This window comes from Melanaphis sacchari, unplaced genomic scaffold (assembly GCF_002803265.2).
Source record: "Melanaphis sacchari strain LSU unplaced genomic scaffold, SCAv2.0 Contig48_pilon_pilon, whole genome shotgun sequence".
NCBI lineage: Eukaryota > Metazoa > Arthropoda > Insecta > Hemiptera > Aphididae > Melanaphis > Melanaphis sacchari.
The window spans coordinates 112687-140567 of NW_020271327.1; the positions used below are offsets into that span (position 1 = coordinate 112687).

The following is a 27881-nucleotide window of genomic DNA, read 5'->3' on the forward strand; positions in this document are numbered from 1 at the left end:
CACTTTTCTACTAGTAAATATTTTTTAACTGAAGATTACAGTATTTTAAGCACTCAAAATTATATGAATAGACAAGAAAAGCACATTATAAAATCATCATCGCTTCGCCCAGAATCTTTAGAAAAATTAAACATCCCTTGTCCCATATAGTATTTAAACATATTCAAATCTATTATTATTAAATAAAATATGGTTAGTTGATAAATCAAGTTTTTAAACTTTTGCATTCAACTATGCAAGTATCGATAAACAAGACATCTGGATTTTATAAACTAGATTACGCATAGGTATTTTTATCTGTGTAGCAATATTGTTATAGTTGCAACAAACAGTTTCCACTCATTTCTATGTGTTGAACAAAAAAAAAAAAATAGTAAAAAAAAAGTGTCTACTATAAAATTTAACACACATAAAAATACGCAAATATACTACATAATACAAAATTAAATATAATTAAATCTTATGATTTATTTACTTCGTAAATCTTATTTCAAATATAAATTTTTAGTTTATAATAATTAAGAATACGCCAATTGGAAACTATTAAAAATTAAAAATTATTCAATTTTATTTAATTTTACATAAATAGTCTGTAGATAAAAATTACATATTTTAAATTTTTGAAAACGCTATTTTCATGAAGACTTACGTTTGATTCTATTATTTCTGGATGAGATCGTTTAATAAACAAAAAGAAACCTATTAAATTCACAATTAAGATATCATTATGTAGTGTATATGAAATACATGTATAATACATATGCCACGAATGAATAAATATATATGCTCCAAAATTACTCAACAAATAAAAATAAAAATAGTTCTATATTATACTGAAAATGAAATACTATTCAAAATTCAATAATACATATATATTTTATACACATACGCCAAATACCAATTAACTACGAATATTGTTATTTTGTAATTTACAATTTAAATTCTTCATCTTCAAAAATTCTTTATAGACAAATATAATAGAGTGACAGCTTCAATGTTAAATTTTAACTTATCTAATTAACAAGATAATTCACTAGCATGCTCATACTCTTTTTTCTTCAATAATTCAGTTATTCAGAATCTAATTTTTGCAGTTTTTAAATAGAAGTATTTTAAGACTATATTTTCAAATTCTTAAGATTTTTTTGTACCAATAAAAGAGTATCCTATATATTATATATAAATTTATAGTTTACAATTTTAAATTCTTCTTTTGTATTACAAATTATTTTAGCAAATAGTTTTCCTAAAAAATATTACATATTAAAATCAAAATTCTTTAGTTTTTAAATTATTTAACTTTATATACCAAGGATAATAATTTCATGATTAGGGCTCAGAATTTGATAACCTAGTAATCTTTAAAAAATGCACACAAAAAGTATTAAAATTACTTATAAACATCAAAAAATTACTTAAAAAAATACTTTAAAAATACCAAAAAATAACATAACATTTTCAAAAATTCTGTTTTTTAATAACAAATCATCAAAAAAGTCATCTTTTTAAATTTTATTTATCTGATTTAAACAATGCAAATTGTGATGCAAATGATGCAAATGGATCAAATTTCGGGCCCTATTCATGATACAATGCTTTTGAAAGATATAGAAGCTATGATAATTTGAAAATTATTAGGAAATCATTTATAAATTTATAATGACTGTATGCTTAATGTATACCTTAACATTATAATAAGTGAAAAACTACACGTTTGAATTTTGAATTTAATACATGAAAAATTTTAAAAAAATTATCCACTTAATAATTTACAGTTAAAATGGAGAGTTTTCAATGTTTTCATTTGAAAAACAAAAGTTTGTATTGCCACTAAGCACTCCTTAAGTAATAAAAAAAATTTCGAGAATTTCAAAATCTGGTCTTTGAGTATATTTAAAACTTTCAAAAATCAAAATTTAAATAAATTCATTAATAAAAGGAAAAATATAGATGAACATGCTTGGTTAATAGTCCTATACATCATAATCATTTAATTTGAAATACGATATTTCTTTCCGTTTCGCTGAAGTATTAATAATATTTATATAGTATATCTATATAAACTATAATGATATGCTCAGTTATAATTATTGTAATTTGTAACAAATAAACTTTATTACAAGAAATAGCAACCCATTTATCATATACAACCTTACAGCCTACAGAAAACAAACATCCTCAAAAAAAAATATGTAGATAAAACATTGACGTACTGCTGTCACATATTTAGAGGCTAAAACTCGTATTCTTATAATAACGTTTGATTTGGCATCCATGTCACAAGAAAAAACGAGATGCCAAAAAGACATCGATGTCCAGAACAAAGATGATGCTCTTTAAAAGCATAGAACCCTTTATTTAACTCCCCGACAGCGTGTTTATATAGTTCGATCTCTAGTGCATGTTATTTACATGTACTTTTGTTATTAGAAATTATTTTTTTTTAATATTATAGAGGCATTTGAAAAATGTTATACTGAAAAAAAAATACTAAAATATTTAAATGATTCAATTTCATTTAGAAATACAAAATACTTACATTACAATAACATTATATATTAATACAAACCAGTGGCGTATTTACGGGAGGAGATGAGGAAGATATATCACCCCTTTGACTTTTTTTTTCAACTTTTTTTAGTTTTTTAAATAATAAATAAATTAATGATTCACTATCTAATATGTTATAAATTATAAATATAAAGTTTATATACCTACTATGTACAGATATAATATATATTAGGCGTGTAGTTATAATCAATTGATAGTATCGTCATGTATTTCGAGTGGAGGGAGAAAAACTATTTCAGTCATATCTCCCTCCTCAAATAAATCCTAAATACGCCACTGATACAAACAGTTAAATGTATTAAGTATAATATGTCAACTATAACACTTATTGCATTAATATTATCAATATTAACTGCATTAAAAATTCAGTATTTCACGGTTTTACATCATCATATTAATTAGTATAAATACGTATGAGTAGATGCCTACGCTAAATTTTGATTTTATTCTAAACTTTTTCAAAATATAATTAAATACCGCTACTACATTTTCTATTTCAGATATGCATTTTGATTAAATACACTATTATAGAATATTAGAATCATACCGTTTAAATTACTTTATATACCTTATCCTTATGTTCAAACTTGAGCTTGTTCGCGCCGTAACGACTGCCATGTTCGAGCTACACTACGTATGCGATGACAAAGTTAGTGCCCGGACGTCGTAGTACGTCTACGCGGACTTTCGCAACTACCACCGGTTCTCCGGCGACATCTTTTTCACGCCCGACTCTTCGCCACCGTCGTTCGGTACCTTGTCGGCGTGCCGGTGTATGCACCCCCTTTTCCACACATGTCATTATGTGTGTTACACATTTTTCTCATGTATGCGAACGTACGGTAACTGGCGTGTAATATTTTACGTAAATATTTGTCAAGATATTAATACGGGCGGAGTTCAACGGCCGTCGTCGCTGCTGTCAAAATCGACATCAGTTGACATATATATATATATTGGGCAATCCGGTTTTCGCCATCGTACTCTACCGTTAATAATAATTAATGTGATCAACGGTATCGTTAGCTTTATTATATTATTATTTGTACTAGCTATCAATAATTCATATTGGAACCTGCATATTATTTTATAGTATTATCATTATTATTCATATGATTAATGTTGTCATCATTATAATTTTTAATATTTTTATTATTTTTATTATTATTGTCTCACTACTTTCAAGAGATGTCTTGGGTAGTTGATGTCTTTTGTATTTGTTTAATATAAATTATATATATGTATAAATTCGTCGATATATCTACAGTCGCCCAGCAAACTGCATTAGCAAGTACTGGCAGCGCAAACCCCTAATAACTTCAGAGTTTAGGTGTAACTTATAAATTATGAACAATATAAACCTACCAGTCAATTGAATAGACAAGTAGTTTTTTTTAAATAAGTAAGTTCTATTAATATATTAAATGTATTGAACACTTAATGAATATAACATAACTTGATAAAACTACGCATAACATTAAAAAATATAAAAATATATGCGCAAATTGCATCTACATATTAAGGTAACTTGCTAAGCTTTATAATAACTTGAAATAATGAATAGTTTTCAATGACACAAAGTCAGGGTATACATACCACAATATAAGTCACGGATTTTTGTATATCGATGCCACTCTGCCCAGAATTTACCTAATCGGCTAATCTTAATCGTTATTATTTCATAGTCGGTCGAGTTTATCACTACGCTGTAGTGCTCTTCGACCCTGATTATCTGCAACAACAAAACTACTTATTGCTGATCTTAAAAATTCACCGGCATGGAAATTAAACTTTAAATGCTTATACAAAAAATACAACTATACGGATTTTCAATATTATTAAATTGGTAAATGAACAACTTGTGAGAAATCTTATATTAAATGTTTAATCATTTTTATCAAATGATTGTTTATAAACACTTACAAAAAAAAAAAAAAATAGAAAATTTCAAATAACCTATTAAATAATTAAAATAACTTTTAAATTATATTACAAGTATATATAGCTGATTGTATAGAATATAGAAAATTATCATTAACTAATTTGGTAAACATTTAAAGTATCTACGATTATTAACCGTGTACGTGTATTAAAGTCCTATGCTGTGATTGGTTGGTATCCATGGTAAGCTTTTGGTATACGAGAGTTATACACGATTACTCACGTTATCGTATTATTGAACTTGGTACATTTTTCATGTACACTGCATACATTTTATAATTAAATATCTATAGTTACCCAATTTAACCATTATGGAGGACCGTTCGTCTAAACTCTAAAGCACATAGGTATACTCCATTTCAAAATAGATCATACCGAGCAGCGGACCCGTTTACGTCGGCAAAGCACATCATTACCCTCACCAAGTACCCGGTCACAACAAACGCGCTACCAGCGACTGCTCGTAGTGAACCGATATACGAGTACATCTAAAATTAAATACTCGTATCACAGGCCACAGCCACCAGTACCAGTTTTCTGTTTACTTTCGCGTTAACCGTTGTACTGGTTCGCACACATGTTTTGTTTTATTTTAAATAATTTCAAATATTTTTTGATTTTTGATTTATAATTGTTACATAATTTTTGATAATTATTATGGGCCAACTTGAACAACAGTATGTCCTTTCATCACTAATTATTCCGAACAAAAGAGGAATGGTAAATAATTAACAATTTGTTTTTAATTTCCATTTTCTTATTTCCTTTTTCTTAATTTACTTGTTAAAAAAACAGGGAAATGCTTTATTTAAATATAATTATTATTGTGTAGAAAAATTTGGATTTGAATCCAATAAAAATAAATTATAAATGTAATATAATAATTAACAGAATAATTACAATAATACATAATAATCATAAACATCATAATATTGTGCCTATTATAATTTAATACAGTCATTTACGCAATTCCATAAGTCAAGAACGGCTCAGTGGAATTTCCATACTAAACATAGAAAGAAGAAGAACTTCAGAGATAGATATAGAGAAAATCATTGGCAACTTCGCATATGCAAAAGCGAGAAAAAAACAATTTTATTAGATACTTAAGTTTCAAATGTGTTAAAATTATACTATCATTTTACAAATGTCTTATGTTTATAACCATTATCTGTACAATTTAATAATTTCCATAATATTCCTTATAATATTAACCTTTCATAGTATGAACGCCTGCTGTCATATTTTATTAACAATAGATAAATTCATTTAAAAAAAATATTTAGGCCCCAAATTAAGATTTGCACACCAGCCCTGTAATGTGTAGTTGCAGCACTGAATACAGATTATGTTAACCTAATATATTTTACTCAACAGTTTAAATCGGTTCAATATATAATGTATATATCTAGAAAAAATAACTTAATTTAAAATGTATGCAAGAAATAATACATCAAATTTGATAAAGGTAGTTATAATTTATAGGTCACATAGACACATAGTTGTTTGTAATTATTTGAATATTTAAATATATTTTGATTTAACTCACTTCAAATAAATAATTTCTTAGATAAAAAAAAAGAGATTTGCAAAATTGATTATTTGAGTTTTATTATTTATTAATGAATTAAATTAATTTAATTAGAAAAATTTGATTATAATTATTAAATTATATAATAAAAATTATCTTCAAATATAAATTAATTTTCTATATTTGATGATAGTTTAAAGTAAAATAATGTTGAAAAAATAAATTTATAAATTATACTTTTATAATTTTATAATTTTTGTTTAATATTTAATTCATTAAAAGTAATTTTTGAAATATTTGAAATTAATTAATAATCCAAATATATATATATTACATAAAATTAAAATTAAAAATTAAATTAATGCTGTTTTATTAATTTAATTAATTATTGAAGTTAAAGTTTACTATTGATTTTTTCTAACTAGAAAGTTAAAATATGATTAATCCAAATTCTTTTTTCATATATATTTTAAAATTCCAACATTTAATTATTTTTAAATATTAGATATTTATTTGATTGATATAGATATATTTTTTTATTTTATATTTATATTTCTTAACTTAATTTTAAAAATAATTATTCAAATTTTATTATTTTAATTTATTAATATTTATTTTTATTTGTGTTTTTTTAGTAGGTAATAATTTATATTTTTTATAAAATTAATTTGATTCTTTGTAATTATTTTAATTTATAGTCAAGGTTATCAATATGAGAGTTTTAAAAATGGATTTTATTTATTTATGTGTATATTTTTTTAATTTTCAGCATGTTTCTTTTGGTCAAAGAAGATAATTATTAATGCCTATAAAAGTAAATTATAGAAACAAATCCAATCTTAGTATCAGAAAGACACAAACAATTCTTAAAAAAGAACTTGGAATTAAAATTACTACAATTTCCAAAGCTCTTACTGAGTATAGGAATTTTAAAACAATTTCATCACCTAATAGAACAAAAAACTTTAAAAATGTTACTAGTAAGGTCGACGAATTTCATAAAGAAGTAATACGAAGAAAAGTACACCAGTTTTGGATAAATCGTGAGTTACCAAATGTAAATAAGATCTTTTCTGTTGTAAATGAAGATAACACTTTACCGAACTTTTCATTTACAACATTTTGGCGTCTTCTAAAAACAATGAAGAATGTGGCTTACATTCAGTAAAAGAGGACGATGCAGAATTTTAATTAAAAATAGCGAAATCCGATTATAACGGAAAAATTATTTAAAAGACATAAAGAAATATCGAAAAGAAGGCCGACTGATTTATTATCTTGATGAAACGTGGATGAATGCTAGAGACGTAGCAATGAAAATATGGTGTGATCCGACAGTTGAGTCAAATCGAGACACATATTTCAAGGGCCCTTCTACTAGAGAAGTAAACCCTACTGAAAAAGGAAAATGCTTGATAGTAGGTCACATCGGCTCCGAAGACGGATTTGTTCCTGAAGGACTAGGTACTGTGTTTTGAGTCTAAGAAAAACACCAACGACTACCTCCATGTAATAAACAGTGATAGTTTTCATGATTGGTTAAAGTGTTTTACCTAGTTTCAAAGACAATGCAGTTATATTTATGAGTAATGCACCATACCACTCAGTAAAATTGGAAGTTGTCAAATCATTAAAACCAATGTATATAATAAATACAAAATTGACGAAATGGCTTTACAACAAAACAAAAAAGTTTTAAGGTTACCGCCTTATCACTGTGAGCTCAACCCAATTAAGTTAGCTTGGTCAATGGTAAAACGGCAAGTAAAGTCGAACAACAATACATTTAAATTGCCCGATGTAAAAAATCTTTTTATTGAAGGAGTAGACAAAGTAAATGCAGAAATGTGAAAGAACTTTATGAGTTACACAATCAAACAAGAAGAGAAGTTTTGGAAAATAGATATTACAATTGAATAATTGACGGCTGAACATCGTCGTAGTTATGAGTTATGACTATCGCAAATAGCGACACCGAAGTCCAAAAATGACAATTACAATTACGATCTTTAATAAAATTGATTAAAAAATATATATTTTGTAAATACTGTATTCTATATATCTATATATTATGTATTTTAGTTATTATTATTTTAAGAGTGACCGATAGTTTTAATTATTTATTGTTGTATTTCTTATTTTCTTATTTAAAAATTATTTAATTTAAATATAAATTACTTTAAAAAAAAAAAACTATTTGAGTATTTATTAATTTCATTAATTAATTATAAAATCGATATTAATAAACATTTTTAAATAAGACATTTTTGACGCATCAAATAAATAATAAAATAAATTTATTATACAAATTACGTATACTGATTGTTAAACAACCAATTCCACCGGTGAGATATTACAAATAATTGAAATTGGTATTTACTGTATACTTAGCGGATAACTTCGAACGACTATCGTGTACATCCGTCGCAACATTTCGGCAAAAGTGGGAGAAATTGGTCTCGAAACTGCCGCCAGCCGTCAGTCGCTATGCGCGAAACCGGAATGTTCTCTTTTGAAGTGAAGTATACCCGTATACATGCAAATGTGTATAATATAGTAGACACTTTTAAATGGTAACAGTCGTGTGCTATCTTTTTCTAACAATATTTACTCCCCAAACGGTTCAAACCTTTGTTTCGTTATATTTTCTTTGTAAAGATCAATTAATACATTATACTCTTATTCATGTATTATTAACATATAGTGGCGCACAGAAGTATTTTAAAGCACAAGCAACCAACAAAAGTTACCCACCCACTCATTTTTTTTTATTTAAAAACGTTCTTTTAAATTGTTATATCATTGTAATAATAACATTGTGATTTGTTTACCATAGCTCTTAATGTTTGGTATCCAAATTCCGAGTTATCCAACTACATACCCACCAACCCACCCATATACCCACCAACCACGAGACTACGAGGGCACATCAATTGCACCACTTACTAACCTTTTTGGGCGCCACTGTTAACATAATATTATACCGTGGGACGGGTAGTTTTCCCGATTTCCCATCAGTCATCACCAATGTATATTTCATTATAGCCACGATTATCAGGTATATTTTTTTAATTTTTTTTTTAAATGCCCCGGGGCTTTATTATTTAAACGACCCAAAAGTATTTATAAATGTGTTTAACAATTATTGTTTATATTTTACATACTAGATATAAATTATATATACTACACAATGATAGAGGCACTTTCAGTGAAGAGGACGCCGCAGCTGCATGTGTTATTTCCGTCTTACATAGGTACATACAACATGACAAATTTTCGTTAAGCAGAATCCATTTTATGTTGTTACCTACTTGTTAGCTTTAACATTAAAATAAATTTACCTATCATCAAACTTAAAGGTAAGAATTTTATTTAAGCAATATTTTATAGCTATATAAAATATTGAAACTTTAAAATACTCATAACTCACTTTAAAATTATAATATTAAAAGCATATGTCATTGCCTAAATAAAATTCTTACCTTTAAGTTTGATAATAAGTAATTTACTCTAATGTTAAAACTAACAACATAAAATGGATTCTTCTGAACGAAATTTTACTATGATGTACCTATGTATGTAAGTCGGAAACAACACATAAGGGTGCGACGTCCTCTGATTCTAAAATCTTAAATTAAGTCATATGGTTTCAGACACTTAAGTCGTCTGATATTCTTGGAGTTGTCTAATAATTGGATGGCCAATGGACTGACATGATGATCTAGCCTTGTTTCGTATTTAAAAGTTAACCTTTGGATTTCATCTACTATTGTAAGCAACATCATAATATCACAGTGATCAGGTTATAATCAGGTTAGTTATAATAATAACTAATAATTTATCATTACTTAATAACTAATAATACTATAATGACAATGCGGTACCTATTTAGTTTACTGCATATTAATCGCAAATTTCAACCAATCACAAGGCATTATTGTTTTTTTTTGGAAATTACGATTCCTGTTATCACTATGAAGTATGAACTGTAAATATTCACCTTATAAACCATCATAGACCTCATATATTATGTAGACCATAGACTAATATTTGTTCAGTGTGTTTATTTTTGTTTATTTTATATAAAAAAAAAAAAAAACTCTTATCTATATAGCTTATTAGTTATCAGTAATGACAGTAATCATTATATCTATGAAATAACTTTCTAGTTTCTACTTTTATTTTGTACAATTTACCTTCTTGAATTTAGTACTTTACTAGTATAATTACTTTAATTATTATACCTACGTTTTACATATTGTAAGTTATAGGTAGCTCAACATTCTTTATTGGCAGTTAATTCGTTTATGAATTTATTTGCTCCTTGAACGGTTCACTACATTTTTATTTATTGATGCATTCGCATTAGTTATTATCAATTGTTACCACACTAATATGTAAGTATTTTATTGCTTATTATCTGTCATTTAAAAAGACCTGACACTGATGGCCTTAAAATTTCTTAAGTTAACTAATACCTACAATTTTTTTTTTCATTTATTAAATTAATTGTCAAAATGCTGGGCAACTTCTTCGTCAAACCCACATGTTAGGGACATAACCCATATAGTTTTATAATTTTTTGTAAAACATTTAACGGTTTAAATGTTTTTTTTTCTATTTATTATACTACATATAATATATGTATATATATAGGAAAATTGTAGAATTTTCTAAAAAAAAATAAATTTTTATTTGATGTTGCTCAGTGCTCTTGAAATTGTTTTGATTCTGTAGGTTTTGTTATTTGCTTGTAAATTAATATTAGTTATTATTATTATTTTAATGTAATATTAAATGTTGTGTTTATTGGTTTTTATTAGAATAGTTCTTATCACAATACAACATACTAATAATCAGGGTCAGACTTGGAGGTTTGTGGCCCAATATTATACAGTAATAAACTACAGTATAATATAAATACTATCATAATATATTATTATAAATTGATCAGCAAGCTCCCTGCTCTATATATTGATCCTTGCTTGATATGCTACATTATGTCGGCATACTGTTATATTCTCTATATTATTAAAACGTTTTACTATTGTTATTCGTCAAAGTCCTTTAACTATGCTCTATCATTTTTTTAATTCATTATTTCTTGTATGCCAATAAGATAACGTAAATAATACTTTTTATTTTAGTCATTATAATAAAAATAATTAAAAATTCTTAGTGAATAAATACTTAATTAAATAAATTTTCATCAGGTATTTACAATGGAAGAAAATCAAAAAAAATCAATACTTGAAATTTCCAAAAATACTATACCTGGATATACCATTGAAATTGGAAATACCACTTATGAAGATACTTTGGAAGAACGCATTCAAGCTGCTAGAAATGCTTCATTAAGTGCTAAACTAAAACAAAAACAAAACATAAAAGAAAAATTATCTAATAGTAGGAATGTAAAAGATGTAAATGTTCAGAACTATATAGCTGTTAAAAAATTAATGAATAGTGATCAAGAATTAAAAATTAAAAATAAGCAATATGTATCTATAAATAAAACAGATATTCAAGATTCTACTCATGTTCCTCTTTTAAACGTAGCTAAAAATATAAACTCAAATTTTGAATCTAAATGTAACACAAGTTTGTTAAAACCAACGTATAAAGGAGGTGGTTCAATGCAACTCCGATTAGAAGCTATAAAAGCTAATAAAAAGATATCTAATAAAATTCCGTATGAATGTAATAGTACTTTAGAATCAAAAAATGTGAGTCTTCAAGATATCCCTCTAACAAAAAATCATAATTCTAAATTATGTCATACTAATATTTCCATACGTTATGAGTATAGCACTAGATCAATTATACAAAAACATCCTCTTGAAGAAGCTAAATATACTGGACACTGTGATCGTACTATAGATATTACTAATACATCATGTAAGTTTTTAATTTATTTCTTATCTAGCTATCTATAGTTTCTAACTTATGATCTTCCTGTGATCCCCTGAATTGTATTTTAAAATCTACTTGCCCAATCTTCTAATGCATTTATTTAATAAATTATTTTGCTATATTAATGATAAGTTGCATAAAAAATGTATTTATTTAATGGTTTATTAAAATTGAATGAACCAATCATAGATCATAAAATTATATTTAAGAAACTGTTAGTTTGCAATAAACTGCTGTTTATTAAATTATTTTTAATTATTGTTTATGCAATAGAACATAAAAAAATCAAATTGATATCCCAATTCTAATAATTTTTAGATAAGTACTCCTAATTTTACTTGTTGTGAGTTTTTTGTTTCTATGTATTAAATTATATTATTAATTATTCAGATTAAGATTGAACCGTTAGATGACCAAAACTCTCGTCATGTCAACACATCCCTATCATTAGACAGCCTCTACTATGAGCATAAGTACAGATGCTGATGATTATGATGATTCATGCCTCAGTATGTGTATGAAAGTAGTTCAATATTAACCTGAATAAAATTTAAAGTACCAATTTTTTTGTTCCCGCCTTTTTTTTAAATTGCCATTTTAATAGATGGCCTATTTTATATAAGTTATTCCGATTTCCTAGTATCATAAAATACAAAATTAATGCTGGGGTGTATAAACAATCACTAAGTATTAAATAAATTAATAATGAGGTAATAGTTCCTTAAAAATGATTTAGTGGTCCATAATTGATTTATTAAATTAATTCCAGCAACTCAGCATGAATATTATATTTTTAACTTTAAGATTATACTTTGCTTAATATTATATTATTATTTAACTGTGCAGGTAAATCAATAACTTCTGTACAAAATAGACTCATACATGCAAGAGAAAAAATGACTGCTAAATCCAAAGATCATTCTGTAGTTAATGTTTTAAAATTTGAAAATAATAAAAAACCATCAAAATGTGAATGTAAGCAACCTAATAATTGTATTTATTTAAAATATTAACCAGGGAAATACTCTATTTTAAATAACCTTCTGTACTTAAGACAAATATATATATTATGAAACAATACTTAATTAATAATATATATATATTTACATTATAAAACAATATTTAATTAATAATTATAAAGAAAGTATTTTTTCCTCTTAATTATAAAGTACTGTGAGAATTTGTTTATGACATTAATATTATGTACAAGATAAAACTACAAAAATGTACATATTATCTTTTCATTTATCTTAACAATATTTTATTATAATTCTGATTGTTATTATAAAGTGTTATACTTTATTCAGAATAGGAATGCACCTTACTGGTACATAAAAATGTTCATCTAAGCACATATAGATAATCTATTATTGGTTGTCAATATTGATTGCAATAATTGTTTTAGTGGGCTTTAGTCTGTAAAAGAAGACTTATTTGTTAACACAAACTATATTTAGCCACCTGTTCAGTGCATTCTTATTTTAATTATAATATAATTAAAAATGGAAATATTGTATCTTTGTTGAGCTTTATAAGAAGAAAATAATACATAATATTTACAAACACCTACATGCTACACTAATTAAAATTTTAATATATTGAATTATGTTAACTTTCAATTTATATTATTTCTTGTTTTAGTGAATAATATTAACCAAGATACAAATACATTGAGCCGGAACATTAAAAATAAAACAAAAAGGTTAAACCAACCTAATCAAAGTACAAAAAAAAAGAAATCAGGACTTATATCAACTACTAAAAAAATTATTTCAAATAACAATTCCTCTATTGATAAATGTTTTGATCAACAGCTAATGAATATACAACAAAAACCAATTGTACCAATTGTAAATAATACAATTTCATCTAATTCTTCCTCTGGTAAGATTTATTTGCTTAATATTGTTATATTACGACATAAAATAATAATTAATTGATTACAATATTGAATATTAATATATTTTCATTATTATATCAAATAATCTAATTTACTAATTACAGTTTCAGAAACAATAATATCACCAAAACAGGAAAATATGATTAAACTGGAAAATCAACGCTTATTAAAAAATTCTAAGTCAGATGAACTAGACTCTTTTAGTTTTGTTAGACCACAAACTTCTTGTAATCAACAAATATTAGAAAATAAAAAAAAGTAACTATAAAAGTAACTTTGCAAGAGAATTTATATCTACTACTGATGGTTATCATTATTTTAATGTAATTATAACAATAGTAGAGATAATAGTAATCAAGCTTATACTGTGATTTAATAGTTTAAAGAATCTTTTAATTTAAAAATCTTGACTAAAGATTATTTATACTAGTATTTTATAAATTTAGTATTTGATAAAACTTCCATATTGTTTTATCTTTTAATTAATTCTATGTTAAGTTTTCTATTCACTTAAAAAATATGACAATCGATTAAATTTTGTACCTGTTGTAATCTAAAGAGAAAAAAAACAAATATAACAGTAGTAAATATAAAATTACTCTTGAAATATTTATGCGAATGATCATTAACTTAATAATGTTAATCATAATTTTAATTTATTTAGTACGCAATTTAATAATGATGAGTATATGGAGTGGGAAGATATAATTGAAACAAACGACATAGTTGAAAAAGTAAGCTACAAAATAATTCTTATAAGTAAAATTTAATTTATTTTTAATTTGGAAAATATTTAATTTTATAAGGTTAATGACTTGAGAAAAACTAAACATGAATATGAACCTATGGAATGGACACCTGATTCAATTATGCACTGTGATGGAATTAATTATTGTTTAGTGATTGATACAAATATACTTTTATCAGATTTGAAATCAATTACTATTGTTATAGACAAATATTTAGCTGGTAAATTATTCAGTAATAAAATGTTATTTTTTATAGATTATTTATTGTAAAATTAATTTTATTCAGACTATGGTTATCCAACAATTGTATTACCATGGCAAGTTCTAAAAGAACTCGATCGCATTAAAAACGGCGATAATGCACTAGGTTATCGAGCCCGTGAGGCCTCCCGATGGTTATTAGAAATGTTTTCAAAACGTCATCCAAGATTAAAAGGTCAACCTATGACAAAAAAATTTAGTATGAGTTCTGATGATGATATTTTAAAGTGTGCCATAACTGTGAAAGAAAGAGTGAATATTGTAGTAAGTAATTGACTTCTTATTATAAATATTTGTTTATTCATACACATTGTGTATTAACTATGCCTTTAATAAAATGTTTTTATGAATAAAATTATTAAACAAACTAATAACTTTATTAATACAATATAAATTAATAATTGTATTTTTAAATATAAAAAAAATATTTAATATTTTGGTAATTTTGTTTAGTAAGTATATCATAGTTTAACACAAAATCCTAAAATCTGATAATAAAAATTATTTCTCAATTTCCTGAAATTACATTTCAATTATTTTAAATATAATGGATATTTTAAATTTTCATATTTTTCTTTTACAGTATTTAATTACTGATGATAAAATTTTAAGCATAAAATCAGAAATTAATGGAATATCAGTTAAAAATTCAAATTGGCTCCAAAGTTTAGTTACAAATACAAATCAAAATGAATCTGGAATTTTTCAAGGTAAGTGATAATAATTAGTATACTTCAATAAACATTATTTGTAGTTACTAGATTAGGTAAATTTAAAAAATAATTCATTACAAATAACAAAATATGTAATTTTGTTAAATTTATCTTTGATAACTATAAATTATTATATTAAAAAAGCAATATATTTTTATTTTAAATTAAAAACTAATTACACATTTAAAACTGATTTCAATAATACATTATTTTAGATCATTACAATATATTATGTACATTCATATATAACATTGAACTTCTACCACATTTTGTCATAAACAAATTTCTTTAATGCTAAAAATTAAGAATTTCTTAAAGCTACAGTTAGCTTATAGAACTGGTAATATTAATATACTGATACTGGTATGCAATGCCATAGCCAGGGGGGCTGTGCTATCCCTATTTCTAAAATAAAAAAGTTTTTTTAATTATTTAGTTTTTGCAAAAAAAATTAATATTATCAAATATTCTATAATAAATGATCATATCAGCCATAATTATTAATAACATTTTCACACCATAGGAGCTTAAGTTATATTTAAAATTAATTTTTAATTAAATCAGCTAAATATCAGAAAAAATTATTTCCTTCAGTAACCAGAATAATGGGTACTCAAAAAGATATAGTTAACTATGGTACTTTTATGATTTGTATAAAGACAATTTAAATAAATTCCATATAAATCCATGTATAAAAGAGGAATTAAATTAAAGTTAATAAGATGAAAGAAAAAAATAGCCCAACTAACCCAATGAATGCATTAATATTGCCCCAAGATCTGGGAATACTTTTTTTAATATTAAAATATCATTTAAAATATAGTTAATTTTATTTGTAAGTTAACAGCTTCAGTTGATAAAATCTTTTCTAGTACAAAACATTTAAGAAATGCTATTAGTGAAAATTGATAAAATAGTTTTGTTTAGCTGAAATATTCAAAGAACATTGTTAAAAATATTGAAAAAATTATTTAGACATTCAAAACTTAATTTAATTACTTTTATTCTTGTCATAATTTCTATGATTTAATTATAATTTTTAATTCTAAGCTATTTATTTGATTTTCACTTGTAAAACAATTTTTATTATTATTTTATTATCAAAATTGTATCTATATTAGTTAATTAAACATTAAAACGTGTTTTTTGCTCCAAAAATAATTGTTAAATTCATTCCCCTCCTCCCAAAAAAATAAAAATAAAAAATAGCTACATTATTACTGATATAGTGGTATGTAACTGTATTTTGATATTTAAGATTTTTATTAGATTAATTGATATTTTCAGTAGGTAATTTAATAATAAATTAATTTAGTATTTTTATTTTCAAATCATGTAACTTTAATTTAATAGCAAAAATTATACTAATTATGTTAAATTAAATTGATCTCCTTTATTATGTAAGACATTGGTATTAGATTTCTATTTAAAAAAAAAAAAAAAAAAAATGTTTTATGATGAAATTATGTAAATATTGTAAATATTTGCTTTTTGCTTTTATTAAATTATTTAATCTTACTGGTATTTTAGTGAACCAAAAGTACCATCAGCCCTAACTCATTTTATTAACGCTTTCATTATTAGATATTACCATTGATTATAAATAGTACTATTTATAATCAATGATATAACCAAGGCTTGGAAGTTCTAACATTTGCATATGTTTTTTTAGAAATTAGAAAATAAGATCCAAATTAAGATTGAAATCTACTTCACATATCCCTAATGTTGTATACAACATTTTAATTTGCTAATTTTTGCTTATTCAGAAATCAAATACATTTTGATGAATTTTTTTACATTTGCTCATACAATGTGTCTAAAATTAGAATTAAAATAATTAGAAATTCATAAAACAACCAGTAGTAATAGAATAGCTGATCCAACTACTTGAGGTATGAGCAACTTATTTTACCTCATTTTATACTAACAAAAAAAACATTTACAAATTCTAAAATTATATTAAAATAAATTTAAAAATTTGTATTTTGCACATTTTGAAATTTATAAACACACATTAAAACACTTTAAAGTTACTTTTTATTGCTATACTTTCAAGCCTTAGACACATTTATTTTATATGTTTTAAACTTTCAACTTATATATACATAAAAATAATTTAAAAAATTTGCTGATAATTTTATAAAACTTAGTTTTAAATATTAATACCTAAATATTTATTAGAAAAATACTTGAGAACCATGATCAAAAACTACATTATTTTAGTATTGATAAAATTTTTTTTCATATTTACTGATATTTACTTTATATAGTAACTATTCAAATTAAAACTTTGTATTCAAAAGAAATGAACTATAGTAAATGATCTTACATAAAAATAAATAAGTTACATGTTCATTATATTCAGCATTTTTTCTTATCTGTTGTCCAAAAAATTATAGATATTTTTTTATTAATTGAAATTGTACACATTATTTTTTTAAACCTACTTATTTACTTTTATATTTATAAATTAATTTAAGTTTAAATAAGTGGGAAAATATAATGATAAATTAAATTTTTAAATTGAACTTTAATAACTTATCTTTTAAATTTTTATTAAGTATTAACTACTGTATAATAAAGAAATAAATTAGTGTGGATTTTAAAAGAGGTTTTGGTATTTATATTTGTTATTTTTATCTAATATGTAACAGAGTATAATGGTTATATATTGTAGTATACATTAAGAACATCAGTAACGCAAACTTTATACCCAGGTAAGGTACCACAAAATTGTGATGAGGGCGAGTAGGTTTTTGTGAATTAATTTGTTTGTTATCAAAAATCTATTTGCATACCTAATTTATAACTTTTTACATTAATTTACTCACACGATATAAAATAAAACATTTTATTATAATTAAAAATTTTCTCAAAAAATATATTTTTAGAAATATTTTTTTTCAAATAAGAAATTGTTTGGTATTTGGTACAACATAAACATCTAATAAATAATTATTTTTATTTTTAAATATTTTATTTTCACAACAAATTATTAAATGAAAATTTTAAAAAATCTTGAACTACAAAATAAAAATCTAGTAAAATTGAAGAATGTTTCAACGAATATGTCTAAAATATTACTTTATGTGTTTGTTATGGTTGTTCTACTAATTTTATGTATATATTAAAATTATATGTGTTTTATAACTTTATTTGTAAAAAATCAAATTTTTTTTAATATTCTAAATATATTTAAAACCAAATACAGTAGAGCCTCGATAGTCCAGACAAATTCAGACCGAGCATCGTTCGGATTTTCAATTTTCCAGATTACTGGAGGTTTTTCAAAATTACCTACTCAAATGACTATGATTTTATTTTTTATTTCACTAACTTTATATTTATTGCATTTTAAATTACAAGAATATTAATTAAATTAAATTAAAACTAAACTAATGAATTATAAAAAAAAAATGTTTATAATAATATGTATGTAGAACTTAATTATAGTAATCGGTAATTTTTTTCTGAATAATACTTTTAATTTTCTTTTCAAAAGCGAATTCTCTTAATCGACGTACCAAAAAATATCAGTGCTATCCACGTTCTCATCTTCTGCCCATTGCAATACAGTATTCAGTGCATTCACAGCTTCTGAAGGAGAAACTTTACTTGTACTGATTGAGCCACTTTCATCCTCGTCGTCAATATCATCTTTTTTGCTGCAATTTGTAGAATTTGATCATCAATTAAGATTTCATGATTCGCTAAATCTTCGTCAGCGCTACGGCAAACCCATTCCTGTGCTTGAGAATTAGACATTTTATTCGTACATGTTTCCTGTATCTAGTTTATGAGCGTAGAAAGTTGAATATCATCAATTTCAACAACTTCGTCGATTTCATTTTCTGCTTAGAAAGGAAGCAAGTGTTTCCACGATTTCTTTATGAGCATTAGCGGGACCAATTTCCAACAATTTGCAAGACTGAAAACTACGTTTTTTAAATTTATGGCCTTTAGAGCATCAACAAGGTTATCTTCATACACCGGATCAGCAAGAACATTAACTAAGAGAGACTTACGATAGTTTAATTTAATATTCTGAATTACATTTTGATCCATCGGTTGAATGATAGTATTAGGAGGTAAAAACATTACAAAAATGTTGCCATCATCATTACGTAATTCTTCTGCTGATGGATGTCCAGGGCAATTATCCAACAATAATAAAGCTTTTGGAGGTAAATTAACATTTAAAAGGTGCTCACGAACTACAGGAACAAATTGTTTTTGAAACCAGTCTAAAAATAAAACACGAGTGACCCAAGCATTTTTTTTGTCCACGATAGCATACGGGAAGGTTAACTGATTTAAACGCACGTAATTTTTGTGCAGTCCCAATAACGAGCAAAGGCAGCTTATGTGTTCCACTTGCATTAGCACAAGGCATGAATGTTATTCGAGCTTTAATAATTTTTCTCCCAGGGGCGTTTTTCTCATGACTTAATGCTAATGTATGCTCTGATAACATTCGCCAGAATAAACCGGATTCATCAGCGTTATAAATTTGTTTTAGGTCCAAATTGTTTTCATTTATGACTCGCTGCAACTCATTTCGAAATGTTTCGATTGATGCTTCGTCACACGAAAGTTTCTCACCCGTTATTTTAAAGCACCTAATACCATGACGATGTTTAAAATTGTTTAGCCAACCTTTACTAGCAGTGAAACCATCTTCCTTCTTTGTTATTTCACAAAGAAATAAACGTGCTTTTTCGCAAATTATTTCACCACTTATCGGAATGTGTTGTCTCCGCTGTTGCATAAACCACATAAATAAAGCGTTTTCGAAAACAAAATTTTCCGGCTGTTTTAAAGTTTTACGTGAGCCTGGACCGCATTCAGTTGTGCTGACAAACTTCGTAATTTTGTCTTTATTTTTTTTTATGTCACCAACAGTCGATTTACCTATTCCGTACTTCTCAGCAATTATACCATAGTTCTGGCCATTTTCTATTAGCTTAATTATTTCAATTTTTTGATTTTAAGTCAAAGTTACGTGTTTACGAGGAGCCATTGTAACAAACAAGAATAATAACCACTCGACAAGAAAGAAGTAAACGAACTGACCATCGGGTATCGATTTATTATGTACCTATGTACATAATATGTATTTATGTATTAGTCTTTGCTAGGAACAGTAGGTAATAAAAATGACAAAATTGTATTTGTCGATAACAATATCTTATAGATTAATTGGGTTGTGAGAATTCTCGTAAAATCTATTTACGAACAAATGGAATTTTGCCGTCCGGATTACCGCGTTCACTGGATTATCGGGGGTCCGGACTATCGAGACTTTACTGTAATAATTTTTTAATTATTAACTAATAATAAACATAACTATGATTTGTTTCTAATTAATTAAAATGCATAACACATATCATATCTTGCCATCACCAGGTATTTAAAAATTTTACATTTTTATTTTGTTGTTTGTTGAGCAATTAGCATAAATTTTATGACTTGACAAAATTTGCATGTTATATTTTGCATCCCAAATGGCAAAAATTGTTGGGTAGTGCTGGAGAGACATTTGGAAAGTAAAACTCGACATGCAAATTTTGCCAATCATCATGAAAATTCATGTTAATTACATGCTAATTGCTTAGCAAAAAAAATTTAAATTTTTTAACTAGCTGGTGCTAGCTAAACAGCACATAACATATACTTAACCTTTATTAAATTAAACTTTTTTTTTTTATTTTTAATCATTTTGTTTAGAAATTTTTTTCAGTTTTGATATTTTCATAAACATTTAAAATAAAAAATATTATAGCCCTTATTTTTCATTATCTTACTCATTGTTTTGATGCTTGTGTTATTAATACATGTTTAAGTAATTTTTTAGAGCATATTTTAAGGTTTAAAAAAAAAAAAAATGAAATCCATGTTAAAAATTAAACATTTAAATTTATTTGTAACTATTATTACACACTCTCAACCAATTTAAAGTGCAATAACTACAGTTGTAAAATAGTACTATAGTTAGTTAAGTTTAATTATGTTTAGTATCAATTGAATTGGTTTTGGTTTAAGTTTTGCAAATTAATTTTTTAGTTTAAGTTTTAGTTAAAATTAGTGTTTTTGAAAATAAAAAACCTATGTTTTAACTGATCTTCTCAAAACTAATTTTAAATCCTGCATACATTTCTCCTATGTTAAGATTAGTAATAAATAATATAAAAATCACCTGATTGTGGCCAATACTTCTAATATAGGTTGTAAATACTGTTTCCAATAGTTGTTAAAACTAAATAAACATCTTGATTGCATATTTTTATATAAAATATATTTAAATATTGCAATTAAGACATTTATAGAGGTAAATAATATAATATATTTCTTAACAAATAACTAAATGTTTTAAGTAAATTAAAATTGAAAAACTTAAGAACAAAATTATTGACATCACTGTTCATTCATTAACCTTTTCAACCAAGTTTCTGCCTTTAAATGTCGCAATCAACCACCCTTCACTTTTAAATAATATTTAAATTTCTGTTTGTGTTAAAAACGTATTTGTTGAACACCGTAAAATTAGAACTCAGTAAAAATGATTTAAATTCCATACAGACAAAACTAAATTCAACAGTTTAAAAAATAACCTAAATAAAACTTCTTGAAACATGAAATAAAAGTTATCATAGGTATTTTCAAAATCTTTCAACCTATAGAGGGCCATAAAAATGTATTCACCATAAACAATTATATCCTTTCTGCAAGTTCAATATTTCATGAGCCACCACATATATTGTTAAAGTCAATATTTTTCTGAACACCTTACTAGTATTTTTAAACCACACTTATATTATATTTGTCCCAATAGAACAAACGTTCAAATTATTGAGCACTTTTTGAAATCTCTTATTCCTATATCTACTAGCATATAAAAGATTTTACACATAATCAAAAAGCTATCTACTAATGACTAAGCAATTTAAATAGACTCCCCAAAAAATCTCTCATTGTTTTATCACTTATATTTATTCTTTACTTATTTAATTTCTATATTGATTTGCTATCCTATTTATATTACTCACAGTCCTACAAATATTATATCATTCTTCTGTTTTTGATATTATATTTTATTTACATTCATCCGATATATTTTTTTAATCCAATTTATTGTATGTTATCACATTATAATTAGTCTACTGCATGTAATCACAAATCATAAACTAGAATAAAAAAACCGCCCTTTTACAGATAAATTAATCTCTTAATTAGTTTCTTTAAAGATTTTCTTTAAAAGACTAATCATTTTCGAACAAATTATTTCAATTCATATTATCTAAGTACTCTATGATACTTCCTGACTTTCACAACCATGGAAACATACTTTCTGTACAACAATACAATAGTTTTTAGCATAAAATAAACTGTCCTTTTTTTAAATTTAAAAAATTCCTCTTATCCTTTATTACTTCCTGATCAAATTTTACCTTAAAACTGTAATTTCAGTTTAAGTCCATAAATCCAAAACTTCATGCGTTACTGAGTACCTATGCAGATGAAAATCAGATACTTGGTAACCTGGAGACTATTAATTTAATTTGTTAAGTGACGCTCATTTTATTAGTTTCGTCATGTATTTATATATAACTAAAATTACATAATATTGTTCATTATTCTGTATATAAATTTACTTACTAATAATTTATAGGTTATAGGTAGTAAGACTTTTAATAAGTAAATTCCCAATTATAATAAATAACGTAGCTTTTATAATGAGTAACAAAAAAAGTTTTAATTTACATTCAACAAAATTGTCATTCGGATTTTTTCAGGAAGTTCCCTTCATACTTGACGCATCTTCATCAAGTTACAAATGGAAAGTAATTCACAAAATGTATGATACCTTTGAGTAAATCATATATTTTTTTGAAAAACATCTGATTAAAAGTTTTAATTTCAATATAACCCTAAATATTATCAAAATTTATAAAATATTTAAATATTTCAAATAAATTTTTATTTTTCAAAACTAATTAAATTTAAATCCAATTATACTATCAAAGCTGTAACTATGTTTTTTTTTTTTTTTATGAAAATATATATTCTTAAATTAATATTCTTTCAATAAAATAATAATAATATCGTTAAATTTATTTTAGGTACTTACAGGTAAATAAACTTATAAATATATTATTTAATGTTTAATTACAATTGTTTCAAATTTCTAATTTGTTTACAAAAAAAAAAAAAAAAGTGTCAAAAATTTAAGACCACAATTTTATATTATGTTAAAGAAATTTGTTTTAATATTTTTGTGGTTAGACATAAGTTTTTTTTTTTAATGTAAATTATGATTATAATTACAATAATATTTGATACATTTAGTATTCATACAAATAATGTATATTAAATCGAAACGTGTTCATCTTTGTGACAGTGTTAAGTAAGTTAAAGGTATTTTTTTTCCATTATGTTAAATCATGGCAATATGTTTTCTATATTTTATAAATTATACAAATTAATTTAGTCATTATATGGCTTAATTTAAATTTTTTGTATTTTAAATATTCTGTAAAATTTAAATAGCTATTACCTATTAAATTAAGTGTTAATTTTGTTATAGTTATAATTTAAGTATTAATCATTATATTAGTTACTCATTTAATATTTTTTTTAATAATATAAGATATTACCTGAAGACTGAAATGAACTATTAAACAATGTATTGCAGAATTACTCTGTTTTTAATTTCAATAAAATTAAATCTTTTATTGTAAAAAGTGTATTTTGTCTTAAATATCAATCAAAGTTATAAAACAAATATCTCCTCAGGCTATTTGAATAAATAGTTTTTACCTATTTTAATTAATATATATACTTTTAACATTATTCTTCTCACTTAAATTATATTCATAAAATTTAAAATATTTTGATGTCTATATAGCTAATTATACAATACTTATTTATTATTCACATACATTTTGTGAGGTAATTATTATAAAATGGAATACTTAATACAAATTCAATAGCTGAAATTATTCTACTGTACTCACTATTTCTGTCAAATAAAGAACATTATTCTGTGTTTCTTTAAGTATAATTAATATTTTGGTTCATTTGAATCAATACTTTATTTACAGCTATAAATTATTCAGGTTTTGATTTAATTAGGCTTTAATACTTTAAATAGTTTTTAGAAAGCCTTAAATGTAAATACCTATAGTAAATAATGTATATGTTATAAACAATATAAACACACGCATCAGGTAAAGTGTATGATGCTGAAGGAGAATTAATTAGAAACAATGTATATTATAAAAGTTATTAGTTTTTGTTTTTTATGTAGTACTAAACTATGTAATGCTTACTTTTGATTTTGGTTCTCATATTGCTTCTGAAACAAAAGCCTTAAATAATCATGGGTATGTAAATTTTATTTTGTGCTAAATTTAGTTATAAAATAAAATTATTCAATTAAAACTGATAAAAAAATAATTTTATTTTTAGTAGATTTTAGAGTTTTTTTATTTTATTTAACCTTAAAACACTATTATATTTTAGAAGCTGTTAAAAGTTATCCAATAATTGAAAACAAATTAATTATGAAACTTGAACCCCATTTGGAACATATTATATTGAAGGTAAGTATAATAATATTTGAATTTCTTTTTTATATTGTTAAAAAAAAATAATCATTTGTCCATCAAGTAATATATTATTTTTATTTCTAATTGTCTTTATGCTTCTAAATTTTACAAAAATACATGAACATTAATTGTCCTTGTATCATAATTTGACTTAAAGTTATGCTCATTATATACTATTTATGTTTTTGCCTTTACATTAGCCTTACTTAAATTGATATTCCACGTTTTACAAAAAGATTTGCTCCATAATTAAATTCTATTTCTCATGGTTTCTACCAAAAATGCTTATTTCTAATTGTAAAAATTATAACATCAAGCAAGAGGTACAGAAATTCTACAAAATCACTTAATGTTCAGTTCCTAGTATAAACACGCAAATCCTTAAAGAAATAATGAAAGTCATATCTAAACTAATTTAAAAGTAATTTATCAATCAATTGTAATATGTTAACTGCTTGTTATCAATCATTCCTATTTTAAAATAAATAAAAGTAAAATTGTTTCACATGATATTTTTGTAATATGTTTTATAACATGTATTGAAGCTATGCACAGTTGGTTTTAGAATCCAACTAATTTTGAAAAAAAATTATTTATTTTTCTTGTTATTAATTAATTTTTCATTTATTCAACAGGTATTAAAGTGTGCTGTGGATCTTAATATGAATTATTCAAATCATACCCAAAAGTTTTGGTGGGAAATATATTCATTATCAAAACCATTCAATTTAACTCAATTATTAGTAAAGCTAAAAGAACATTGGAGTATAATAGCACCTCATCAATCACATAAAGCCCCTAAAAAACAATTGGATTATATGGAATATTTTTTTAATGATCTTAAACAAATCTGTAAGTTAAGGCTGCATTTAAATGATATGTTTTATATTTTATACTATTTAAATACATTTAAATATGAAGTGTATGTAGATGTTATTTTAAGCTATTTTTTTATTTTGTTTAATAGCACCTGAAATTAGCCTTAGTTGGATTGAGTTATACAATTTTCTCAATTATTGTACAGAAACTATAGTTGCTTTACCTTATGAATATTATCATATTACTGATGTACTTTTAAACGATCTAATGGTAAGGCTAAAACTATCCAATAAAAATATTTATTTAAAAATAATCTATTGTTTCTTTGAATAACATTTAAACTGAACTTTCATTTTTATTATAAAATTTAATTTACTTGCATCAGGTTAATTGTTTGATCACCACTGGAAACTTCTATTGATTAACAGTGAAAATAATGATGTATTCTAAAAAATGTCAGTTTTTTTTTTTTTATCTCTAATAATTATTGATCTACAATAGCTAAGAAAATTGATTCATCAATCACTAACCCCAGTATGTAATAACTAATAAGTTTGTGCATGAAGTAGAATTAATTATTAAACCATTTATAGAATGTACATTCAAGTTACATATTTTACTTAATTGACTTTTCAAATACATTTTTAACATTTATTTATGTAATTATAGAGTTTAAAATCTTACCTTAAATGCTTAACTAAAAAAGCTATTAAATGCTATTACTTTGATTTCACTTTTTATTGCTACATACTTAGAATATTTTTTAGTGTTAAATGTTTATACAGTTTTAATTAATAACCAAAGTTAAAACCTTAAATATTAAACTATTTTATAAAATTTAAGACTGTATTTATGTAAATTGTAGTTTCTTATTTTAGAATAATTCAATTTTATTATACATTAAATACCAAGTATCATTATTAATTATGTGTGTGTGTATATATATATATATTGTATAAAACAACTATGATAGCCATTGTTACTTGTACTTTTCTGATTGCTAGCTGTATTTGCTTACTTTTAAAAGCGATTGTTTTCATTTCAAAATTTAATCACCAATTATAATAATTTATTACTTATTTGTATTAAAATGCATAATTTAATTCCAGAAAGCTAGAAAAATTTTAAAACAGAAACTAGATTGTACTACACTTTGTGATAAGTCATTTTATTCATTAAACGATTTAAGTATTTCAAATGATGATGCTCTTAATATTGATGAAATTTTGTACAATATTTCAAAAAGAGTTGATACCTTTTGGTAAGTAATCTACATTAATAATTGTTTACATACCTTAACTAAATTATATTTTTTATAGCTCAAATGTTTACAATGCTAATGGTTTTAAACGTGACTGCTTTGAAAATGAAAAAAAATGTGATATAGTTATTCGAACAATAAATGTTGATGATACATTTAAAAGCTATTGTTGTAAATTATCAAATATTGTCAAAATCATGTTAAAGTATGTGTATAACTTATACAACCTAATTATTATAATAATAATTAATTAAAATTAAAATTTCAGAATAAAATTATTAAAAACTGAACAAATATTGGAATCTCACATAATTATTGATGAATTTTTTAAATCAATTACTGCATTTGATAATGTATATGTTAACTTGACTAAAGAAAATGTTCTTGATTATTGTTTGCGGAAAAATAGGTATGTATTAAGAAAAAAATACCTCATTAAATATTTTTTATTAAATAATTTATACTGTATTTCAGAAATTCATTTTTTCAATTATTGATATCCTTTCAAAACAATCTGGCAGCCATAAAAAACTTGATTACCACCATTAAGTCATAATATTATGTATTAATTAAGTTATTAAATTGAAACTATTTACTAGTATGTAAATATT

The 27881-nt window shown here is 24.2% G+C and overlaps 2 protein-coding genes across 2 annotated transcripts; both read left to right on the top strand.

Annotated features, from left to right (window-relative positions):
• Nucleotides 1-10263: 10263 nt before the first annotated feature.
• LOC112598572 (transcriptional protein SWT1-like) lies at nucleotides 10264-25405 on the top strand. The gene is made up of 11 exons (XM_025345095.1): nucleotides 10264-10440; nucleotides 11257-11941; nucleotides 12803-12931; nucleotides 13598-13840; nucleotides 13961-14114; nucleotides 14521-14590; nucleotides 14663-14825; nucleotides 14892-15130; nucleotides 15450-15576; nucleotides 25105-25184; nucleotides 25391-25405. Exons 2-11 carry the CDS (start codon nucleotides 11266-11268, stop codon nucleotides 25403-25405), a joined length of 1896 nt encoding a protein of 631 aa, XP_025200880.1. The 5' UTR covers nucleotides 10264-10440; nucleotides 11257-11265.
• On the top strand, nucleotides 25149-27826 carry LOC112598481. The gene is made up of 7 exons (XM_025344953.1): nucleotides 25149-25184; nucleotides 25826-26042; nucleotides 26158-26279; nucleotides 27119-27270; nucleotides 27329-27475; nucleotides 27539-27679; nucleotides 27745-27826. Exons 2-7 carry the CDS (start codon nucleotides 25853-25855, stop codon nucleotides 27824-27826), a joined length of 834 nt encoding a protein of 277 aa, XP_025200738.1. The 5' UTR covers nucleotides 25149-25184; nucleotides 25826-25852.
• Nucleotides 27827-27881: the final 55 nt, after the last annotated feature.

What these genes read in the sequence shown, in the direction of transcription:
- LOC112598572 (XM_025345095.1), top strand. Translation starts at nt 11,266, where the DNA reads ATGGAAGAAAATCAAAAAAAATCAATACTTGAAATTTCCAAAAATACT. An exon ending in AGATATTACTAATACATCAT is followed by an intron (nt 11,942 to 12,802) that starts GTAAGTTTTTAA and finishes TTAACTGTGCAG; the next exon opens with GTAAATCAATAACTTCTGTA. An exon ending in TGAATCTGGAATTTTTCAAG is followed by an intron (nt 15,577 to 25,104) that starts GTAAGTGATAAT and finishes ATTATATTTTAG; the next exon opens with AAGCTGTTAAAAGTTATCCA.
- LOC112598481 (XM_025344953.1), top strand. Translation starts at nt 25,853, where the DNA reads ATGAATTATTCAAATCATACCCAAAAGTTTTGGTGGGAAATATATTCA. An exon ending in TAATGATCTTAAACAAATCT is followed by an intron (nt 26,043 to 26,157) that starts GTAAGTTAAGGC and finishes TTTGTTTAATAG; the next exon opens with CACCTGAAATTAGCCTTAGT. An exon ending in AAAAGAGTTGATACCTTTTG is followed by an intron (nt 27,271 to 27,328) that starts GTAAGTAATCTA and finishes TATTTTTTATAG; the next exon opens with CTCAAATGTTTACAATGCTA.